Source organism: Cheilinus undulatus, linkage group 22 (genome assembly GCF_018320785.1).
Source record: "Cheilinus undulatus linkage group 22, ASM1832078v1, whole genome shotgun sequence".
NCBI lineage: Eukaryota > Metazoa > Chordata > Actinopteri > Labriformes > Labridae > Cheilinus > Cheilinus undulatus.
The window spans coordinates 3,592,616-3,615,269 of NC_054886.1; the positions used below are offsets into that span (position 1 = coordinate 3,592,616).

Genomic DNA, 22,654 nt, shown 5'->3' on the forward strand with positions numbered 1-22,654 from the left:
TCTTAGATTCATAAAATCAATAATGATAGATTTGAAGTTATTTTTTAGTCACTTAAACTGTTAAATAAAAGATCACATCAAGATTCATTAGGAAAAGAGGACAGTGTGAGCACGTAGCTGTAAAGACAGTGAAAGGACACTGCTGCAACTTGTGAAAACCACAGTAAACAACTCTCCTCAGCAGCACGATCCAGGAAGTTCAGGTTCATATGAGACACGTGTTGCTCAGAAGTGTCTCTTCTCTACTGAGGAAAAAACAAGAAAGCCATACAGCCTTTTTTTCTCTGTTTTTAAACACAGACAGCAAACATCAAAGACTTGAAGTCACACAGAAGCTCATGGTTGCAGGGTTAAGGTCGACTGTGTGGTTTACAATGCTTTTACATCTGCACGGTCCAACACAAGCATGTGATGTGTGAAGTCTTTCAACTATGTGTGATCTGAGCCACTGTTTCCATAATATGCTCATGTTTCTCTCTGCACTACTGCATAAAAATGGCATATTTATAAACACAACTCACTATTACAGCACGACTCATTTTAGCACAGGAGATGTTCTGAGTTCAGTTTATGGCTCCTTTGTCACTTCTCAGCAGGCTTTGGTGCATGCAGCATTAAAGATTTTTATTTCTCACATGCTTAAACAGATGCTTAGTGAAATGCAAAGATTGTTCTGCAGGGCCATGCAGTATGTCTTAGAAACTACAATAAAACAGTCTCAGCTGGTTTAACATGAGGACCCACCACCACTTCCTCAGTGACAAACAGTGACCCAAATTTGATCAATTCTTCAATCATAGCCAAATGTTCAAACAAACACTGTACAGTAAAGAGATGAAGACATTTCCTTCAAAATAAAAGCACATAACAGACTTTGTGCCCCATATTTTTTCCAGGCTCACATCGGCAACTCACAGAAAATGGCTTCCTGACCCACCAGTTAAGGAACCAAGGCTGTAAAAGACACATTAACATACAAACCACAATTCCAAAAAAGATGGGACACTATAAGATTGGTCAGTGTCTGTCTTTTAGAGCGAACAAACCTTCGCCAATTTTCCATGGATATACGGTATTACTGCCACATTATCCAAGCTTTTCAAAGTGCAAGCATGTTGAACAGAGCGTGTACCTCTGTAGACGTTTCATTCATCCTTTAACAAAATGCTTCTAGTCTCAAAAAGGGCTATTACACAGGTGCTGGAAGTGATTTAAAGTGGTATTGTTTTCACACTTCTCAGGTAAACTGAGTAGCATCAGGACAGCTCACATCCAACGTGGTTAGATCAGTTTAAATGTTTTTAAAAACTGTGCCTGATGTTGCTGCTGTAGCATATAGCATGTATGGCTAACTTACATTGCCTCGGATCACATTAAAACCAGCAGTGCATGTTTAAGGGTTTAACTTTAGAAAAGACCCAGCACGGTGCCAGGCCATGGCGCGTGTATAAATGTACATACAGTGCTGTGAAGAACTTTTAGGCATGTTTGGGACAAAAACTGAGGCTGAAGTAAGGTGTGTAATAGTGAATAAGTCTGCCCAGGGGTACCACCGTTTGCCTGATTGGCCCAACGTAGTAGGAGAAATACTGTAGCTATTTATTGATACCTAGGGATATGGTATTACCATAATAAAGTCCATTCAACAACAACCTGAAGAGCCACCAACCGTTCTGGGCTAGAGCTTATCTAAGATGGCTTGACTTGAGTTGAAAAGTGTGCTGTAGTTTGACAAGTTCACAATATACACTGGTGAAAGAGGAAAAGAACCATCAAGATTAAAGCTCCAAAAGCCAGCATCAGTGGTGGTGTGTGGGTGTATTAGTACCCATAACATGGGTCACTTACATATCAGTGAAGACAACATTAATGATAAGAGGTACATACAGGTTCTGGAGCAATACATGCTTCCCCCCAGACTACATCTGCTTATTTCAATACCAAGCCACATTCTGCATGAGTTACAACAGCATGGCTTCACAGTAAAACAGTGCAGGTACTAGACTGGCCTTCAAGCAGTCCAGACCTGGTCCTGAGTGAAGCAAAAACTGAAGCCTAGTTCATGCAGGATACGGTAGTCATGTACCCAGCTGTGATCAGCTGACAGCCAGCTGATCCTAATTATTGCCTCCCAGCCCCCACAGCCAATCACAGCTCTTCCTCTCATCCCAGCGGTGTATTTAGACATGATGTACTTCTCTCTAATCCCTGCTTGCATTAATGCTGATGTACCACGCTGCTGTTGCTGGTAACGCTTAACCTCCTCCACCCCAGCCCCCTCCTTTATAGCGTAAAGCTTAACCTCCTCCACCCCAGCCTCCTCCTTTATAGCATAAAGCCTGTTGCACCCTCATATCCAGATACATTCTATATACATACATGCTGTTGTCCACAACTTTTGGATTTATTATGAATTTTATAAGTGTCATTCACATTTTCCACTGACATTGTTGCCCATAGATTGAAGCTGTTTAGCCCCTACATTACACAGTACCACCAAGGATCCCAGTAGAAAAAAGAGGTAATAAATAGTTATTTGATGTTGAGCTGACAAGGGGTTAATTAAATAAATCCTGTCAGACTCTGATGGTGTGTTAGCTGATTTTATTAAATTACACTTTTGTTCCTTATTATGCCTTTTTGGCTGTTTCTGATGGTGTGGGAATGCGTCATTTAAATAGAAATTAAAATAAGTCATCAACATGTTTCATACAGTGTCTACTGTGTTTATTGGTGCAATGAGAGGAGAAATCTTGACAGAGATGGCTGGAGTTCATTGTGTTGAAGAATACAAACAAAAACCAAACATAAAATAAGAAAAGGTTTTCTGATATGGTCTAAATTTGACGGCACTCTCATAATCTTCAACTCCAACCTTTCTGTGCTGTCAGATGATACTGGGGATGTCTATGAGCCCCGCACTGTGAAATTACACAGTATATCAGTATTGTTGTGTAAAGGTCAAAAGGTCAAGTCACAAAGGAGCTGTGTTATTGCACTGTTGCAGAGCTGCAGTCTTTAAAGAACTCCTACTTAAATATTAGGTTAGTGTTTGTCCCTCTTTCAGTGTATGTGTTCATTCAGTCTGAAGGGTTAATTCCTCTGTCATAAACTGATGTCCTCATTTCTGGGCCCGGGCCTCCAACGCTGCAACGACACACTCCATAAGTTTCAGCCAGGTACTTGCATGAGCATCCAGTTTCTGCAGAAGATCCTCAGCCCTCTCCAGACACTCCAGCACATCTTCCTTCCAATCTTGCTTCTTTTCTCCTGTGTTCAAAAACAACAGTTGGAGAGGATGTTATTTACCTTTTTTACTGAAGAGTAAATCTGGGTGGATCAGACTGAAAGGGGGTTAGCCCCTAAAGAGCTGGTGGGCCGAGCTGTAAGGCCCGGTGTGATGCAGCAATTAATAGATCAGACAGGCTGACTCTCAAAGTTTGAGTAGCATATCCCCTCACAACTACATTATCTCTGATTCTCTCCCTGTAACTCCTGACAGTAATTTTCTCCATCCAACAGCCAATCAGATAGAATATCAATTATTGATATATATTGTTTTTTTAAATGATATATTTTATTATATATTATATATATTATATATTATAATATATAATATTATTATATATCATATAGATATAATATATATTAGATATATCTAATATAATAAATATCAATATTGATATATTATTATAATATCAGATCAACAATCAGATAAGCTCCTTCGAGCTTAAACAGACCGCTGAATTTAGAGGATGTGAGTGATGATGTCAGGTGTGAATCATTCAGCCTGAGTTGACATTTAAGTTTCATTTCTGACTCAATTATAGGGAAAATACTTTCCCATGATATTCTGATGTTTTAAGATGTAACTATAGGTTGGTCACTTCATTAGGTACACCTGTTCAACTTCTTAGCCACTCACATGGAAGTAAGTGATGCATTTAGGCATGTAGACAAGGTCAATGCAGTGTGCTGACATTCAACATGAGCATCAGAATGAGGAAGGAAGTTGACTTTTATCAGCCATGATTGTTGGTGCCACATGGGCTGTGTATTTCAGAAACTGTTGGATCTTCTGGGATGCTCACACACAACCATCCCTAGTTTTTATGGTGAGGAGAAGATAACTATCCAGTAAGTCGTGGTTCTCTGAAAGAAAGGGCCTTATTGATGGAAAGGGTAGAATGGGAATGACCACACTGGTTCGAGCTGTAAAAAGGGGAACTATAACTCAAATAAGTATGCATCAAACCTTGAAGCACATGGGCTACAGCAGCATGAAGACCACAAGTGTCACTCCTGTCAGCTTAGAACAGGAAACTGAGGCTGCAGTTCAGACATGCTCACCAAAATTAGCACGCTTAAACTCTCCTAACCACCTCTCTTCTACATTTGATGCTTGGCTTCGACTTCTGTAGATCATCTTAGTTGCCACCATGCATTTGTCTGATTGCATTCATTAGCAGTTGGACAGGTGTACCTAATGAAGTGGTCACTGAGTTTTAATCAAAATGCAATGAATGGATATTTGTCATGATTTTCTCTTAACTCCACAGGAGGCTCTACCAGTGACACTCATCTCCTGGTGTATGGCCTGAGTGCAGCATTGGCAGCTTCCATCATCCTGCTGCTCATCTTGGCTTTCTTCACATACAAAGTGAATGAAAAGTCATGTTCTGTCTGCAAAGGTAAGACTGTGAAAGCACAGGCAGTTTAAACTTTTCCCCGAAGATCTTGTCTTTTCATTCTTGTACTCTTATTTACAGGAAGTGTTTCTCATCCGGCAGGTCCTGCAGCTTCTGAGGGCTCGGTAGGTGAAACACAGGCATGAAAACAGCCAAATATACCACAGATGTCTGACTTATTCTGTCCTTTCCAGAGCCAAGATGAGAATGTTCTGCACTATGCTGCTCTGAGCCTGAAAAGAAGCAGTGATCGACATCGCCAAGGGCAGAGTGTGGAGACGGACTGTGTTTACTCCAGGGTTAAGAGCAGAAAGGAGTAAAGAAGGCCTTTACCTTAAAATGTCTGTCTTTTTGGTTACTTTTCCTACAAGAGCAAATAAAACACGACGTCTTCTTTCAATATGTTTGCTGTATTTCTAAATAAAATATGTCTTAAGGATGTTTCATAGTCTGGATATAAAAATAGACATAAAAATCCCCTTCTATCTATAGATATCCTCTAACAGAAACGTTAGCCTGGGTTGTTTGTGTCAACTGATCGCCGACTCTCTGCAGTGAGCTCTCACTCATGCGGTGAAGGTGGTGTGAACTACATAGTTGAAGTTTCCACTGGTGGAAACATCACTCCTAGCAGAGCTTCAGCATAGGAAGACTGGCCTGTGGCTTTCGGGCCACAGCATCTAAAACCTCTGCAAGGTTTTCTCACAGAGTTGTGTGAAACTGTGAGTCTCTGTGCAGAAAAATAACACTTGCACACACACATTGTGTTGCTGCATCCTTAAATGCAAGTTAATACCCTACTATGCAAACAAAAGCCATACATCAACAACGTCTGCTAGTGTTGCTGACTTCTCTGGGCCTGAGCTCATCAGAGATAGACTAACGTAAGTGGAAAAGTGAGATTTCAGATTGTTTTTGAAAATGATGACCATCAAGTCATCTAAAAAAGGCCCATTCAGATTGTTAGAGATGCAAAGTTCAAAAGCCAGCATCTGTGATGGTGCATGGGTGTATTAGTGCCCAGAGCATGGGTAACTTGCACATCTGTGAAGGCACCATTAACACTGAGGTGTGCATACAGGTTCTGGTGCAACATGAGACTTATCACACAATCTACAGAGAAATGACTCCTTCAAAGTAATCCCCCCAGAGTTAATGCACTTCTGCATTCACTTCTGTCCCCATGGAAGCACTCAGCAAAGTCCTGCTCCTTCAGGTCTCTCAGCTCCCTCATCACAGTGGCCTTGATCTCTCCTACAGTGGCAAAATTACTTCCTTTGAGCACAGTCTTCAGCCTGGGAAAAAGCCAGAAGTGGCAGGGTGCAAGATCTGGGAAATAAGGAGGGTGAGGGTGTGGTGCGTGCGAGTTCGTTGTTGTGATGGAGCAGCCATGACTTGTCTCTCCACAGAGCTCACCTGCTGCCTTGTACCCAGTCATGGAGGAGATCGAGGACCTGCTGGTAGAAGTGCCGGTTGACTGTTTGATCCTGAGGCCCAAACTCATGATGGACCTCACCCTTCTGGTCAAAGAACGCGATCAGCATGACCTTGATCTCTGAGTTGGACGCGCACGCCTTCTTGAGTCTAGGTGAATTTGTGGTCCTCCACTGCAGGATCTGTCTCTGAGATTCTGGGTCGTACTAGAAGACCCAAGTCTATCCAACTCTAGATCTTGCTTGATCTTCTCCAGCAAGTCAGGCCGTCCTGACTTGGGGTCATCCTCCACCGCCTCGCGGCCGCTCTTGAAGCTTTTGTGCCACTTGAAGACTCATGACATCTTCTTCATAAGCCTCTTGGAGAAGTCTGAGACACTCGGCTGGACCCTCCAGGAATTTCGAATCGATTCTTTGTTTCATATTCGTGCAGTTGAGTGACAAAGCGTGGCAGCAGTGTGTTACATAAAAGCATGAAAAAGAAGCTCAGAGTGAGAGACGTGAACAATATAGTGGCAGAAAAGTGGTGAGACGTTGCACAACAACTCAACTGGCATTGAGTCATGGGCATGGCTCAATGCCAAACCACATTCAAGTTACAACAGCATGGCTTCACAATAAATGAGTCTTGGCACTCAACAGGCAGTCCAGACCTGTTTCTCATTGAAAATGTATGATGCTGATGATGATACATTATGATGCACAAAATATGACAATGGAAACTTTCATACAGGAAGTTAAGAATGTAAAATATAAATGAAGCTTGAACATTAAATGTACTGTCTTTGTGCCATATTCAACTGAATATAGGTGAAAGAAAAGGATTTGTACACCTCTGTACTCTGTTTTTACTTACATTTTACACAATGTTTCATCCTTTTTGGATTTACGCTTGTTATTGCCATATGATTTCGTGTTTCTGTATAAAATCCACTGGAACACCAGCACCATCTGGGATCTCTTCAAACCTAAAACAGCCAGCAGGTCAAAATTTTACCCATTATTTATGTGCACTGCTTTTTAATAATAGCACTGCTTGAGAGCAGCTATTAAACTCAAAGCACTGATCATATCTATTGACACTTCATAATCTTTCTTGATCCATGCTGAAATAAAACATGAAATAAAACAAAGGGAAAATCAGTGGTTCTCTTATGTGGTAAATTTGACCTGCATGGCAGTTCTAGGTATAAATAACCATCTGTAACATTTTGAGGTTTGCAAACAATTGGTGCAACAAATCAAACTTTTAGGAAAAGTCAGTGACTGACAGACTTTAAAATGTTATCAGTGAGACAGTATTGAAGCACAGCCCCAGGTACATTTTAACTGATGGCTCTAGTGTTAAACTAGAGATCTGAAAACATGAGGACTGCTCAGCTGTGTTTATTGGCTCAAGTTCTCAATGGAGGAAAACTCAGTGTGATGTAATCATTCCCTCAACTAGTTTTCAGCAGACATGACAGCTTTTAGGTTCAGAAACAACCTTAGAATTGTCATCTTGCATTAGTCAGATAGTGAGGGCCAACACAGCCCCCCTTTACTGTAAATGTGCTCATTGTTTGCTCAGACTCAGAGGTATCAGGATTATTTTTAGCCTGGTGTGGTTGACAGTCAAAGACAGGTTCTCAGTAAACCTCGTCATGTCTTTCACAGCTCCTCTGCTGTCTTTGTCTCAGTGGTTTTAAACAGGAAGCTTCTGCAGGGTTTTTATGCAAAGCAGCATGTTAGCTTTACTCTAGTGCCCAGACTATTACAACTAAACACCAGAGGAACAATTAAAGAAATTCAGATCACATCTGGAGCTGCAAATATTTCTGGACCAGCCACACTTAAAGGAGTGAACTAATGTTGGTGTGTACTCGGTCTGCAGAGCAATCCACAGTGAAGCACAGTGTGGAGCACTACAGCATGTGCTCTGGTCCATCAGGTCCATCAGGTCCATGTGTGCAGGAAATGCCCATTTTTGCAGAATAAAGGAGGAGCTGGGGTGGAGGAGGGTTGAAAAAAGTGGTTTGCAGAGGGAGCAGGAAGAGTAGAGCAGCTTAAAAAAGCAACTTGAGTAGGATTATTATTACTAGTTATTTTATTATTATTATTATTAAATTAAATGGCAGTGCTTGACTCAGTGGACTGCCTGAACTCAAAGTATATGCTCAACTTGTCAATCCACTGGGAATGAATGTCTGCACAGGTGGAGTATGTGAAAAACTGTTGCTGTGATATAGTTGCTGACAGAAATGTTGATTGGCTCTGGAATGATTGTATACAGTTAGCATGCTACCTTATGTTAGCATGTGCCAGCTAATGTTAGTATCTTTTAGCTAGCTACTGTACTACTTGGTATGGCAACACATTTGATCAGGCATTAAAGTTGAGATTTTGGTTTATGTGTAATAACATGGTCATCTAATTCTGTAGAACAGTGGTTTTCACACTTTATTTGTCCAAGGCACACCATATTCATGAACATAATATATAGTAGTATGCATAAGTTGAAGGCATGTAGGGTAATAAGGAGTCATGGTGGGATGATGTGCTCAGCAGCCAAGGTCAAGCTCAACAGAGTCTCTTCTGTCAGGCCTTTTCATCCCTGGATTATACGCTCAGACACCCCTGGCAGTTTTTGGGACATCCACAGCACAACCAGAGCTCCTGATAACCCTACTACCTGCCTGGTCAGTACCATAAGCCCTGCTTACTCGACCTTACTCCACTCTAAAGGTGTGGACTTTATTATTTATTCTACAGATTATTTTCCCATTGCCCTTTGGTAACATGCAAAGACATCCAGAGCACTACTTGGGTTGTGCCAATCCTCCTTCCAGCCAGATGTTGCCCTTAGGCAGCTTACTCCCCACATCTATGTCATACTTCAGCTTCAGTTTGGTCCAAACATGCCTAAAAGTTCTGCACAGTGCTGTATATGGTTGTACAAATCACCACGGCACACCTAAACTTTTCTCAAGCTGCACTGCTCTACAGTAGATGTGGTCTTGACAAAGTGTAAATAGTCATAAAAATGAAGCTAGCATAGCTAGCCAAACATCTGTTTGCAATCACAGCAGTAGATGTTTTGGTACAACTCTACCCTGTCGATATTAGTGCTGTGTACTAAACAGAAGTATACTGCAGTAACGTATTCATGAAAGTATCGGTTTGGAATACACAATTTGACTGCTGTGGGTCGTATGGATGAAATCCTGGCTGAAATAAAAGTTTTAGTTCTGTTTAAGTTTGGGAACTGCAAAAGTGAATAACATCCTGTTACACATTAGTAACGCTGCCCAGTCTGCATGCTTTTATTGGTTGTCATGGTTATGCTTGATATCAAGTATGTTTGATATTTACAATTCAAGGTGAGGGAGGCTCTGCAGTGGTAGAGAGCAGTACTGTATAATAATCACTTTGACACTGAATACGAACATCATTTGGAAAAATATGTATATATATTGAGCCTTGACTTGTGATATGCCACTTTAGGGGAAGCAAATCCTAAAAGTTGTACTTAAAGTTAAGAGTTTGTGGCCAGCTTAAGATATGTGTTGTTCCTGGATCTCCTTCTCCTACATCAGATAACAAGAATGGGACAACATTCCTCCAAAAACTCCACCTTCTGGTGTCCTCACTTCCCAAACATTCACAGACTGCTATTAAGGTCAAATATTATGCAAAATACACTTTTTAGGCTTTTCTAAAAAAAATCTGTACCCCCGGCCTGTCTACAATCCCCCCAAGAATCAGAAAAATCCATTCCTTCCTTCCTCACTTTCTCAACCTTTTAGAAAATGTGTGCTGAAATAAGGTGTTCTCAGATTTCCCCCTCATAATGTCATGTGGCGAGTTAGCCCCGCCCCCTAGGTAGGGTTGTCCCTCCCTGCTTGGAATAAATTTCTGCCCTCCCCTTCTGACCAGGAGAGTTACATCCATTAAGCCAATTCCATTTCCTGGGACGTGTTCAGGGGGCGGAGTCAGACAGCTCATTAATATTTAAAGTCACAGACACAGAAACAGCTCGTTCTGAGCAGGGCTGAAACAGAGGGTTTTTTTATACATGCAAAAATACAATGCCGGAGTGTTTATTCAGCAACAAACTTCACAGGCATGCTTTAGGGACCTCTGAGACCAATATAAACTTGTCTTTAAAGGGTGAACTATGTGACCTTTAAAAGAAGATGCTACACAATGGTAAACATGGTCATGTCCCTACTTTTTTGAGACGTGTTGCTGCAAATTCAAAATGAGCTAATATTTTTCACTAAATGGTAAAAAGTCTCACCTTCAACATGTGTTGTTTATGTGCTAATGTGAATAAAATATGGGTTTATGAGACTCACAGATAACTGCACTCAGTTTTTGTTGACTTTCATGTAATATATGACAGAGTGAATCAATCAGGCGAGAGCAGCATGTCTGGAAACTTTTACAGTGAAGTCCATCCTGTATTGAAGATTCAGTCTCCACTTTTAGATGGAGCTAGGCGGTACTTCTGATCAGCCAATCAAACGCAGCCTTTACATCTCCTCTTAAGAGCACAGACGCACTGAGATTCTCCTCATTCAACGCAGCAACATGCTGACTCCCCTGAGGCTGGCTCTGATTCTCTTGTGTCTTTTCTATGGAGGCTTGGGTAGGTTGTCTTTGTTTTTATATGCAGTAACTCATCTTAATAGTCAGCATTAGTGTGATTCTGATGAAGCTAAGCCTGCTTTATCCTGGTCTCTTCTTCTTCCAGCTCAGATGACTGATCTAAAATCTTCCATATTTGTGCGACAGGACAGCGGTTACATTAGAGCTGATGTTGGTGACAGTGTGACTCTGAAATGTTTCTATGAAGGCAGTGCAGTCATGTATTTCTGGTATAAGCAAAGTCTGGGAGAGAAACCAAAGCCCATGTCATCCGTCTATCAATATAAAGACAACGCAGACTTCCTGAATGAATTCAAGGACAATCCACGCTTCAGATTAGACACAGGAAACGGCAAAAATCACCTGACAATACTAAATCTGTCCATTTCTGACTCTGCCACCTACTACTGCTTAGGTAGCTATGGGTATGAGTTTGAGTTTGTGGAGGGTGCTACTGTGAGTGTGAGGGGTTCAGGGTTGAGTGTCCCAGCTTTGGTCAGTCAGTCTGAATCTGGAGGCTTTGAGGATCTGAGCTGTACCATCCTCACTGGGACCTGTAATGGAGATCACAGTGTATACTGGTTCAGAACCTCTAAGGAAGCTCACCCAGGCCTGATCTACACCCATGGAGACAGGAATGATGACTGTGAGAGAAAGGCCAACACACAAGTACACTCATGTGGCTACAACCTGCCGATGAAGAACAGGACCGGTCCTGAAGCTGAGGCTGACCTCTGTGCTGTTGTTTCATGTGGACATGTCCTGTTTGGAGACAAGATGAAGTCAGACATGGAGCGTAAGTCACATTAAAGTGGATGTTTTTACAAATTAGACTTGTGATTGCTACCTTTGAATCTTTTCATGTGTCCTGTCTTCAGGATCTACAGATGAAACTGACCCTTTTGTCTTGGTGTTAATTTTGTCTGGAGCGTTGGCGTTCAACATCATTCTGGTCGTTAGTCTGGTGTTTGGAGCCTACAGGAAGTACCAAAGAAACCGCTGCCTACATACAGGTAAGCTCAAGGTCATAGAATATTTTATTTATGCATTCAAAGTTATGATGTTTAACTTTGCTTTGGATGCATAAACTGACCGGTCACTTCATTAGGTACGCCTATTCAGCTTCTCATTTGTGCAAATATCTAATCAGCCAATCAAACTGCAGTAACCAATGCCTTTAGGGCATGTAGGCATGGCCGAGAAGATCTGCTGAAGTTCAAACTGAGCACCAGAACGGGAAATAAAGGCTGTTTTAAAAGTTCCGTGGTTGTTAGTGATCTGGCAGGCTTTCATGATGTTTCTGACCTTCTGATTCCAATGTCACTGCAGAAATCAAGATCAGGCAATGCTTTTCAGTCTTCTATCGTCCAGTTTTGTTGAGGTTGGGTATTAACCCAAGAGCAGTGTGTAAAAATGCTTAAAATAAAGTAGATCAGCAGGTTCTGAAATATTCAGACCAGCCTTTTTGCCACCAACAATCATGGCACGTTGAAGTTACCGAAAGGAGGAGCACCGCTCTCCTTGGTGTGACTTGACACAGCTGCCCAGAGGGGCATGGCATTTGCTTTCCTACCACAATCTTGCTACCTGTTTGAGGGTGCGTCTAGAGCTGATAAAGAGGTGTTTTATACCCTCCTTGATCTCATCCATAGTCTGAGTACATTGTTTTAAAGCAAAAGTCAAACTGTAGACTTACAGTGCCACTCTTTTCCCATTCTCTCTCCCTTTCCATGATCATCAAAGAGACAATAATTGATGCTTATCATTAAAAGAGGAGAATTTTCCAGCATAGAAGTGAAAGAACAGACTTCTGGTGATGGGTTAATGGCTCTCTAGAGAGCAGAAAATGAACACAATCATATTTTTGGATTGGGCAATAAGAACAGCATGCTTTTACTATCACCAGTTAATAAATTAAAGTTTGGCTCTTTTTGGGATAAATATTTCAAACATCTTGAGGTTTTTCATTTTCAAAAAGTCTAGAATTTGTCTATTAAAGGGGGAAAAGGCCAAACTTTTATTAGTAGGTGCAGAAACGGTTGTAATCCTGGATCTGCCCCTGCTCCTGAGCAGGGCTATTCTCTGTGTGGCCAAACTGGTGATGGAAACGTAAATCAGCACAGCTTGCTTTGGCTCGGCTCAGCCAAAAGTAATACTGCTATGTGTTAGAACATTGATTTAGAGCATTAATAACCCACTAGGAAAAAGGGAAAGAAAGTTTGAAAAGAAAAAAAAAAAAAAAAAAAAAAGATTAAAGAAAGGGGGAAAGAAACATCCCCATTCCAGATTCCAGGTCACTGTCCCAAGCGGCAGCCTAAAAGGCTTTGAGATGTGCAGAACGCAAAAGCCAAGTCTAATATGAGGTATATTTGACACCATGTACTCTGGCTGTAGCTCGTTCTACAAGTTTGTTGACAGCCATATTTGGAAAGACAGGAGTGTTCTTTGCTGCTGTAAGACCAGCTAACAGGCTTCTGTTCTTATTGACTGTTGAACGAACATTAGAGAGATGGTTTAAAAAAAGTGTAACAGGTGACAGATAACTTGATCTGAACATTTTTTTAAAGATTGGAGGCAACAGTCTTCAAGAATCTGGCCACTGGGGGGCATTCCTAAGACAAATGTATAAAAGTTCCATCAGCCTTCTCTGAACAAAAGGTGCAAGTTGGATCTGCAACCAATTCATTTTAATTCTCATTAATCCACTCTCTGTACCCCATCATGAAAAAGTGGAAACAGAATATTAGAATCTATATGTAAATTTATGAAATTAAAAAAAACAAAAACTGAAATATCACATTGACATAATTATTCAGACCCTTGAATTTAACTTTGCTGAGATGTTTCTACACCTTGACTGAAGTCCACCTGTGGTAAATAAAATAGATTGGTCATGATTTGAAAGGCAACACCTCTCTATAGAAGGCCTCACAGCTGACAGTGATATCAGAGCAAAAGCCAAGCCATGAGGTCAAAGGGCCGCCTGCAGAGCTCAGAGACAGGATTGCTGCACAGATTTGGAGAAGGCAAAACAAAATCTGCAGCACTGATGGTTCCTAAGAGCACAGTGGCCTCCAGAATTCTCAAATGGAAGAAGTTTGACAAAACTAGGACTCTTTCACTGGTCAAACTGAGCAGTCGGGTCCTTATGGCCTCAGTAAAAGAGCTGACCAAGAACCTGACAGTCACTCTGACTGGAGAAAGCCTGCTTGGTTTTCATGTGTTTTGCACTAAGGAGAAGCTTCTGTCTCGCCACTCTGACAAGTAACTGTATACAGCTCCAGCACTCTGGTGCGCCCCCTACAGGTATCCTGTAGTAACACATGGGCGTGTCTATTTACAATGATGCTGCATCGTCAAAGAAAGATTAAAAACCAAGCATATGCTTGACCTAAGACCAAAACAAAGATCCTCTTTGACTATCTCTCCACTGTGCCTCCATGTGCAGGGCTGATCTTCCTACACACTTCATACAAGTGGTCTGTTTTGTCTTCAGATACATATCTGCTACATTATTGTTTTAAATATTTTATATTGGGGCTTCAGAGGCCTTGGGGTCATGTCTGCATGTACAGAGGCGGCCCACGTTCAAACCAACCCGTTGCATCTTTCCTGAATGTCATTTAACTCTCCCTCTCTGTGTCTGACTCCTCTGTCCTGTCTGAATAAAGGCATAAAGGCGTTTCTGTGTAATGTTCTGTGTTATTATGCCATACAGCTTTGGTTAATTATCCATCAGATTCATACATTGGTAATGATAAGCATTTTACTACAATCAGTATGTTTTTTTTTTTTCTTTTCTAAACCAGACCCAGGATCTCCAGCTGCCTCCACTCCAAATCCAGTGGTGAGTGTTTTTAACTTATCAGTTTATAAAAATAAGAGAGAAATAAAGTTGAAGATGTGTAGGAGATTGAAAATATCAAATGTCAGTGCATAAGTTTATAGTAGCTGTTAGGTCTTCTTACCTGGTGGTTTCTGTGGGTCAGTGGTAGAGATATGTATACTTTCAGTTTTGAGAGAGACAGCTTGAGTCTCATTAGTGTCACAGTAGAGTCTCTAGGAAAGACACCACAAGCCAAATCACTCCTAATGGCATCAACATCTACATGTAAATGTTTGCTGCTTTACTAAGAAACTTTTGCTGCAAGTGTGTGAATCAGGACCTCCCACAGATCTGGCTGGACCCCTGAAAACCCAGAGAAAGTGCCCTCCCCATTAGTGGTTAATAATGACATTAATGAATGTGTGTTGGATCAGTGGCATTGGTGCTAGCATCCTGGTTAACAGTTAGCTCATTCTGGAGCTGAAAAGTGAGTCAAACTATGTCTGTGTTCTGATGTTGGATTTATGTATTTGCAACTTTTTAACACGATTACTGCTAGTTTTCCTTCTTCTTTTGGCCACTAAAAAACATTTTTAGCAGTTTTTTTGCCCTTTTGCCACTTTTAACCCATTTTTTGATGTTTTATGCCCATTTTGCCTCTTTATGGTCATTTTTGCTTCTGCTTTAGCACCGCTTTCCTATTTTATCACTGTTGCCACTTTTTGCCCATTTTTGCCACAGTTTCACTACTTTTAACCCATATTTGCCGTGTTGCCCATTTTTGCCACTTTTAGTCAGTTGTTGCTGCTTTTTCACTGTCACTTCTTTTTGCCAGTTAAAACCCATTTTTTGCTGTTTGATGCCCTTTATTCACCACTTTTTTGCCACCGTTAGCCACTTTATGCCCATTTCTGCTACTGTTTCACCACTTTTAACCCATATTTCCTGCTATTTTTTAAATCAATTTTTAAGGCTTTTAGCCCACTGTTGCTGCTGTTTGTCCCCTATTTTCCCACTTTTTGCTCATGTTTGTCACTTCCTTTTTGTCAGTTTAAACACATTGTTGCTATTGGATGCCCTTTTTTGCCACTTGTTTTTTTTTTGCTACCTTTTGCCACTTTTTGCCAATTTTTCACTGTTTCTCCACTTTAAACCCAATTTTGCTCCTTTTTGTCAATTGTTGTCACTTTTAGTTGAATGTTGCTGCTTTTCCCTCATTTTACCACTGTTTGCCACTTTGTTTTATCAGCTTTAACCCATTCTTGCATTTGGCCATTTGTGCCTCTATGTGTTTTAGAGTGAATGGTGCAGACTGAATGCTGCTCAGACTGGCTGTGAGTAAATTACAATCATAAGGTTATAAGTATGCCAATCTTTTGGCAATCTATCAAGAGAGCCTGGCAGCAGACATCAGACATCCATACATGTATGCACACTTGGACATCAGTAAACACATACACACTTGTTATCCCACATGTTATCCAGAGTTCCTGCTCTGCCGTCTCTTGTTGCTTTCTCACCTTTTATGATTTGAGGAGCCTTTTTAATAAATAAGTATTTTTCATGGGTAGACTGTGGCAGAGTAGGTAGAATTGGTTGTCCCGCACTTGGAAGTTTATGGGACAACCGACCTCCCGCTCCTTCACTCCCATGTTCAACGATGTTTGTCTTTGGGCAAGACACTAAACCCCAGGTTGCTTCTGTGAACGTGGAGTGAATGGAGTGAAAAGCCAGATTCCTCTCCAACCTTCTGCTAACATTTTCTTGAACTGAAATTGCAAATCTCAGCAAAAGCAACAATATTGTCTGTGCTAGTGCTTTTAGACCACTCTAGGTTTATGTGCAGATTTGGTTTTGTTTTATAAAATTAGGACTCAAAGTTGTTTGTTCATTGCAGGATAACCAAGAGATAGAAAACCTCCATTACGCTGCACTGAGAGTGAAGAAGACCAACAGCAGATCAACAAGACTCAAAGACCCCAGTCTGAGTGAATGTGTGTACTCTGGTGTGAGGCAGTAGAGCTGCACATTTTACATTTGTTTCTTCTTTCTATACAAGCTTTTTGATAAATCTAAATAATGTACAGCTTTTATAATAACAAGAGTTTCTGACCGGCTTAGACCTGTATACTAAATGTAAAACTTTGGCTTACAATAAAACCCGAGCTTTAGCAGGCATGTTTATTTGCTTATTCAGAGGGTAATGTGTTTATACTTTAACAGAAATGTAGAGCACTATGTTTCTATGTCTGAGTTAGCCCAGTCAGAGCTTCTGCTATTGAAAATATTTTGTTTAATGCTTCATTAAATGATTAATATGCATCTTATACTGACAAAACAAACTTTCAGAGGGTGCAGAATGTGCCCCACACACATGTGGACAGTTTTTCTTTAACACTGGTTTCCAGTGAGTAACATGACCCTTTTTCCATCAAAGTGGGGGGAAACAGGAAGTGTGACACCACGTACAAAAGGTCTGAGCTCTCTGGTGCTCCCTCTAGAGGTATGCTCAAGTAACACACATCCTGTTGAGACGCCACATTTATACTCAGAAAGGTCAATTACAAATACATCTCTGGCTATGAAAACCAACATAAAAACAGCTGATGACAGGGATTTCCTTAGGCACATTTATCCTTATTATACACTGTAATGTACAATTTGTGAGGTTTTTGCCTCACTACAGTTTGCAGAACTCTTTAAACGTTCATTTTTATGGTGTTTTAATTGACTTTTTTATCTTAAGAGCATGTTTGTACTCTAATCTTGGAGGAAATCAGCAGTATGGTGTCTATTTTGTTTCCCTTTTCATGTGAACTGTGATTTCAAGCATTCACAAATGCTCATGTTTCATTGGTCACTCACTCAGAGTCACTTCTTGCTAGCCAATCACGTGCAGCCTTCTCTAACATAAGAGGATGTACTGTATGAAAGGTCTCTACTTTCATGAAGATGTTTGATCACCATGCCAGCTCTGAATGGAGCTCTTCACCTGCTTTGTTTTTGCTTGTGGAGAATGGGTAAGTTTGCCTCTTTTTGATGCAGTTTTTTTCTTTCTATCATCAGTCTCTTCCTTTTACTGCTAAATCTTACAAACATTTACTTTCAAACTTTCTTTGTCTGTTTTCTTTGCAGCTCTGACAACTGGCACCAAACTTATGACAGTACGACAGCAGGGTGATTTCATATCAGCTGATTTAGGCGCCAATGTGACTTTCAAGTGTTTTTATGAAGGTAAAGCTTCTGCAGCGTTTTTCTGGTACAAGCAAACCATAGGACAGATCCCGAGGCTCGTCTCTACCTTTTATAAATATGATATAAAAGGTGATTTTAGTGAGGAGTTCAAGGACAATCCTCGCTTCACTCTGGAGTCTGGAAACGGTAACAATCACCTGACAATCTCAAATGTAATCCCTTCAGATTCAGCCACATATTACTGCGTCAGCAGCTATGCTTACAATTTTGACTTTGCAGACGGGACTACTCTAAGTGTTAAGGGGGGAATATCTGAGTCTGGCTGGACCATCCAAGCATTAGTCCATCAGTCAGCAGCAGAGACTAGCTCTGCAGCTCTGAGCTGTACAGTCCACACTGGGACCTGTGATGGAGAACACAGTGTTTACTGGTTCAGAAACTCTGAGGAAGCTCATCCAGGACTCATTTACACCCATGGAGGCAGGAATGATCAGTGTGAGAGGAACCCTAACACAGAAACCAACACCTGTGTCTTCAACCTGCCACTGGATCTCCTGAATCTTTCTCATGCTGGGACCTACTACTGCGCCGTGGCCACATGTGGACACATACTGTTTGGAAACGGGACGATAGTGGACTCAGCAGGTAAGTGCAAAGTTGTAGCAAGAAATTACCAACATTTTACTTGTGGTGGAAACTGGAAACCTGAAGTTAGAGATCCATCACCATAAGCTTATTGTTTCTTACTTATTGAAAGGTTTTCTGTATAAAGGATCAACCCAGAGCTCCCATCAAGACCAGTCTTAGAGTGCTGATAAAGGCAAGGTTACTTTTGTCCCTTTCAATCTGAAAAGAGAGGCTAGCTTGCAGAAAAACAATATGAGGACAGTAAGACAAGTATATTCAGTGTGATGTATCTAAAGGTAACAGCTAAGCCTGGTCAGTACTGGATCTTTAAGGTAGATTCTGAGACTTATATTGAGGTTTAAAGTTTCTAAAATCTAGGGATGCTCTGGTATGTTTGTCCTCTAAATTCAGATCACAATCACATCTTAGACCAGCAAAGACCAATAAAACTGTGTGTTATGATGTGTACTGTGATGCCAAACACCTTGTAACGATGAAAATATTAACAGACTGAGAAAATATTAAGCCAAGCAAATTTGACAGTGCAAATAGTGTAATGAATAAAAGTGACTAAGTTTTAGCACAATAACTCAGTTGTCAAACATTTTTTAGCTCTGATTAAAATTATTCAACTTTCTCACCAAAACGTCCTTCTTTTGAAATTACACTTGAACACATCATGATAACCTCCAATTAAACTTAGCCTAAAAGTCATTTTACCAAACTGACACCACATCAGAATGTAACGTTTTGTCTAATACAGCCCACATTCCAAAAAAGCTGGGACACTCTATGATATGGAAATAAAGGCAGAATGCAGTGGTTCATAAATCTCATAAATCCATAATTATCAACATATCAGATGTTGAATCTGAGACGTTTTACCATTTCATGAGAATTTTAGCTCATTTTGATCTGATAGCAGCAACACATGTCATAAAAGCAGGGACAGGGCCATGTTTACCACTGTAACAGCAGCCTGTAAGTGTCTGTGAAGGGAGGAGACCAGTTCTGGAGTTTTGGTGGAGGAATGTTGTCCCATTGTTGTCTGATGTAGGATGATAAAATACTGGATGGTCCCTCTCCTCTCTAGTCTGCAGGACACAGCGTCTGTGGTTTCCAGGAAGAATTTAAAATTTTGACTCACCTGACCACAGAACAGTTTTCCATTTTGCCTCAGTCCATTTTAGATGTCTCTGGATCTGGTTTACAAACGGCTTCTTCTTAAAGCTTATGTCCACAAATGTGAGCTTTATCTCTCATTTCTAGATGGAACAGCCAACTGTGTTAACAGACAATGATTTCTGGAAGTGTTCCTGAGCCCATGCAGTGATTTCACCTTCAGAATCATGCCTGTTTTTAATGCGGCTGCCTGTGGGCCCTTAATAAATAAAACCATCATTTAGAAACATAGAAGTGTTTTGTGGGTTTTCTTTGTGAGAAATTAAAATTTGTTTGATGATCGGAAACATTGAAGTGTGATAAATATGCAAAAAAGATTCAGAAATCATAAAAGGGGGCAAATACTTTTTCACAGCACTGTATGAGCATAAAAGTACGGCTATCAGTCTGTTATTACTCAAACATGAGCTAGACAGTGTGGATAAAGACAATCAGTGCTTCTGTTTCCTACTACAGACCATGATTAATGCAGTCCACCTTGTTTGTTTTACCTCATATTAGCTTTACTGAAAGTTCATAACTCCTCCACATGTCTCACTAACCACAGAGAAGAAGAACCCTCCTGAATCACTCGTCTTCTTCTTAAGTGGAGCTTTGGCCTTCACCAGCATCCTGCTTGTTGCTCTCATTATTTTAGTTTGCACCATGAACAAAAGGAGCTGTTTTAGCACAGGTCAGTGCTTCTGTTTCTATTTTACAGCTGCTATCACTAAAGATTGCTTTCATAGTGTGTTTTCTTTTTCATGACAGAGTCTCAGAGAGGGTCAGCCTCCACCACAGCAGCAGCAGAGGTAAATATCATCACTGTCTCCTTTAAAGTGCAAAAAACTTATCGTTTCTCCACAAGGTTTATTGGGTTGATAGTAAATCACTGCATCAATTAAAAGCCTGTTTGTGACAAATCAAGGGTTTTGTTGTATGTTAAAGGGGCTCAGCTAGCCTCTTAGCTCAGAACAAGACTCCTCCAGACTCTAGTCCAATGAGACTCAACGTGTGGCTCTAGAGCCTCATGTGGCTCTTTAGTGAGGATTTGTGGCTCTTTTATGTCTAAATTTGAAACATGATTCCCCCAGAAAACCATTAAAAAGGGAAACTTCGACCCCAGAAATATCCATTGTTGTTTCCCACACTTATACAGCAGGCTTTAATTCTCAAAATAACTGTCAACCTTTATTTTTGTCTGTATATTTTCATTGCCCAATTTTGGCCTTTTTTTTTTTTTTTTGGCCACTTTTTGCCCATTTAAGGTGCCTCATGCCATTATATGTTTTTCTTGCTTATGTGCCAGATTTTTGCCACTTTTTTACCATTATTGCCACCTGTAAGTCATTTTTAGTCATGTCTCACCCATTTCTGCCACTTTTTCTCCACATTTTTTGTCACTTTTCACCCAGTCTCTGCCATTTTCTGCCTATTTTACCCCTGTTCACCCATTTTTGGCCACTTTTTTTTTCACCTATTTTGCCAGCATCAACTTTTTTTATTGCCACTTTTCACCACTTAGATTTTCGCTCTTGCAAAGGTATTTTTCAACAGTTTGGCTCTTTGGTTGAGCAGGGTTCAGTAACACTGCTCTAGTCTCTCTTTATCTGGCTAGACGACACCAGGAGTCCTGCAGGACTGAGTAAACTGTGATCTTGTAAACCAACTATGTGCGTACCGCCACCTGCTGTACCAGACTGAGTACATACGCTAGTGGGCCAGGGCACGGACTGATGTCGGCAGAGTGAAAGCAAGCCGGGGATCGGGCCGCGGCCTGGTTCTAAACCATCAGGCCATCATAAATAAGGCCATCATGAAAACCTCCATAACAGGACACATCCTGTTACAATCTGAGAAAATAAAATTTCTATTCATTTCAGTGAAAAACTTTAAGAAAAGAATCTAATGCTTTGATATGAATGCACTGATCTCCTGCTATGATCCGTGTTCCCAGGGTTATGAAGAAGCAGACAGCCTCCATTATGCTGCAGTGAGGACTCAAAGGACCAACAGACCAAGAGCTCAGAGGGAAAACACCACCACTGAATGTGTGTACTCCAGTGTCAGGCAGTAGAGCTGGACATGCTTTTAAATCTGCAGATAAACGCTGTTTCTCTGTTTAGCTCCATGTTCTCTTTGTCCTGTAGGATGAATGTAACCCCCTAAACAAGCCTGAATAAAGACGCTGCATCTGTCTATGTACTGATCTGATGGAAAAGGAAGCAGGAATGTCTCCTTTTTTCTGGGTAAAGTTTACTGTAGGGGTGCAGATGACCTGGTGGTGAAGGCGTGTCTCCATGTACACGAGTGACCTGGGTTCAAGTCTGTCTCTCCCCCAATCTCTCATCCCTGTTTCTGACTCTATCCACTGTCCTCCTCTATGAATAAAGGCATAAATGCCCTAAAATGCATCTTAAAAAGTTTACTGTAAATATTTATGTTCATTTTTTGGTCCAGTTTTGTCTGCAGTCTAAAGATGACGTCTAAATTCTACAGAAACTAAAGAACATCTTTGTTTTGTGCTCCTGTTTTTTGTTTTTTGTTTCCTGTTTAAACCAGACACAACAAATGGGAGACACTCTTCTTACTCTGTTTTTTTTTTCTTTTTCTTTTTTTTCTTTTTTTACATAAAATAGAAAAACAAAAAATTATTTGTGTTACAAAAAATCACCAGAATCAGAAAATTGCCGCCATATCTCGTCTTCTAATACCAGAAGTCACTTGAACTGAACGTCTTCTTTGTTGTTCTCTCTGTGTGTCGCCGCCATGTTAATAGAGGAAAGTCCTCCACATAAAAAAATACAAGTAGATGAAAGATTTGCGAGTTTTCGGCTTAACAAGCACAGCGATAACGTTACATTAATCTGAATGAATCGATTTATGATCCAAATTCACAAATCACTGAACACAGACATAATATGCGACGAGAGATTGGCTGGCTGGCTGGACGTGGATGTCGCCGCCATGTTGCCAGAGGCAAGTCTCTACGTCATTAAATACAGTAGACAAGGATTGTGCACGTTTTTGGAATAAAAAGTTGAAACGACGAGATTACATGGATATTAATGAATCATTTATGATAAATGATTCCT

General features: G+C 40.7%; 2 protein-coding genes across 4 annotated transcripts in view; one reads left to right on the forward strand and one right to left on the reverse strand.

Annotated features, from left to right (window-relative positions):
* The window catches only part of LOC121504949 (NACHT, LRR and PYD domains-containing protein 3-like), a 21,216-nt gene extending 14,984 nt beyond the window's left edge, over positions 1–6,232 (reverse strand). Inside the window, 3 exon segments of the mRNA XM_041780068.1 lie at positions 3,184–3,270; positions 5,862–5,983; positions 6,105–6,232. Of these exon segments, the coding sequence (XP_041636002.1) occupies positions 3,184–3,270; positions 5,862–5,983; positions 6,105–6,232 (337 nt within the window).
* Positions 6,233–10,617: 4,385 nt separating this feature from the next.
* LOC121504910 lies at positions 10,618–22,084 on the forward strand. 3 transcript variants are annotated; one of them, XR_005991491.1, is made up of 6 exons: positions 10,618–10,751; positions 10,857–11,546; positions 11,629–11,763; positions 14,560–14,597; positions 16,474–17,596; positions 17,712–17,852. XR_005991491.1 is itself a non-coding variant. In XM_041780010.1 (5 exons), exons 1-5 carry the CDS (start codon positions 17,542–17,544, stop codon positions 21,634–21,636), a joined length of 1,047 nt encoding a protein of 348 aa, XP_041635944.1. In that variant the 5' UTR covers positions 16,611–17,541; the 3' UTR covers positions 21,637–22,072. The 3 variants fall into 3 exon arrangements, 2 of the variants coding, with proteins under 2 accessions (XP_041635944.1, XP_041635946.1); XM_041780010.1 differs by lacking the exons at positions 10,618–10,751; positions 10,857–11,546; positions 11,629–11,763; positions 14,560–14,597 and adding exons at positions 20,128–20,253; positions 20,331–20,371; positions 21,517–22,072 and having other exon boundaries at positions 16,611–17,596; positions 17,712–18,416; XM_041780012.1 differs by lacking the exons at positions 10,618–10,751; positions 10,857–11,546; positions 11,629–11,763; positions 14,560–14,597 and adding exons at positions 20,331–20,371; positions 21,517–22,084 and having other exon boundaries at positions 16,611–17,596; positions 17,712–18,416.
* The last annotated feature ends 570 nt before the right edge of the window (positions 22,085–22,654 follow it).

Bases quoted from the DNA above. Each gene is read 5' to 3' on its own strand.
- LOC121504910 (XM_041780010.1), top strand. From the start codon at position 17,542: ATGCCAGCTCTGAATGGAGCTCTTCACCTGCTTTGTTTTTGCTTGTGG. The intron at 18,417-20,127 runs GTAAGTGCAAAG...CACTAACCACAG, and splicing joins GACGATAGTGGACTCAGCAG to AGAAGAAGAACCCTCCTGAA. The intron at 20,254-20,330 runs GTCAGTGCTTCT...TTTTCATGACAG, and splicing joins AAGGAGCTGTTTTAGCACAG to AGTCTCAGAGAGGGTCAGCC.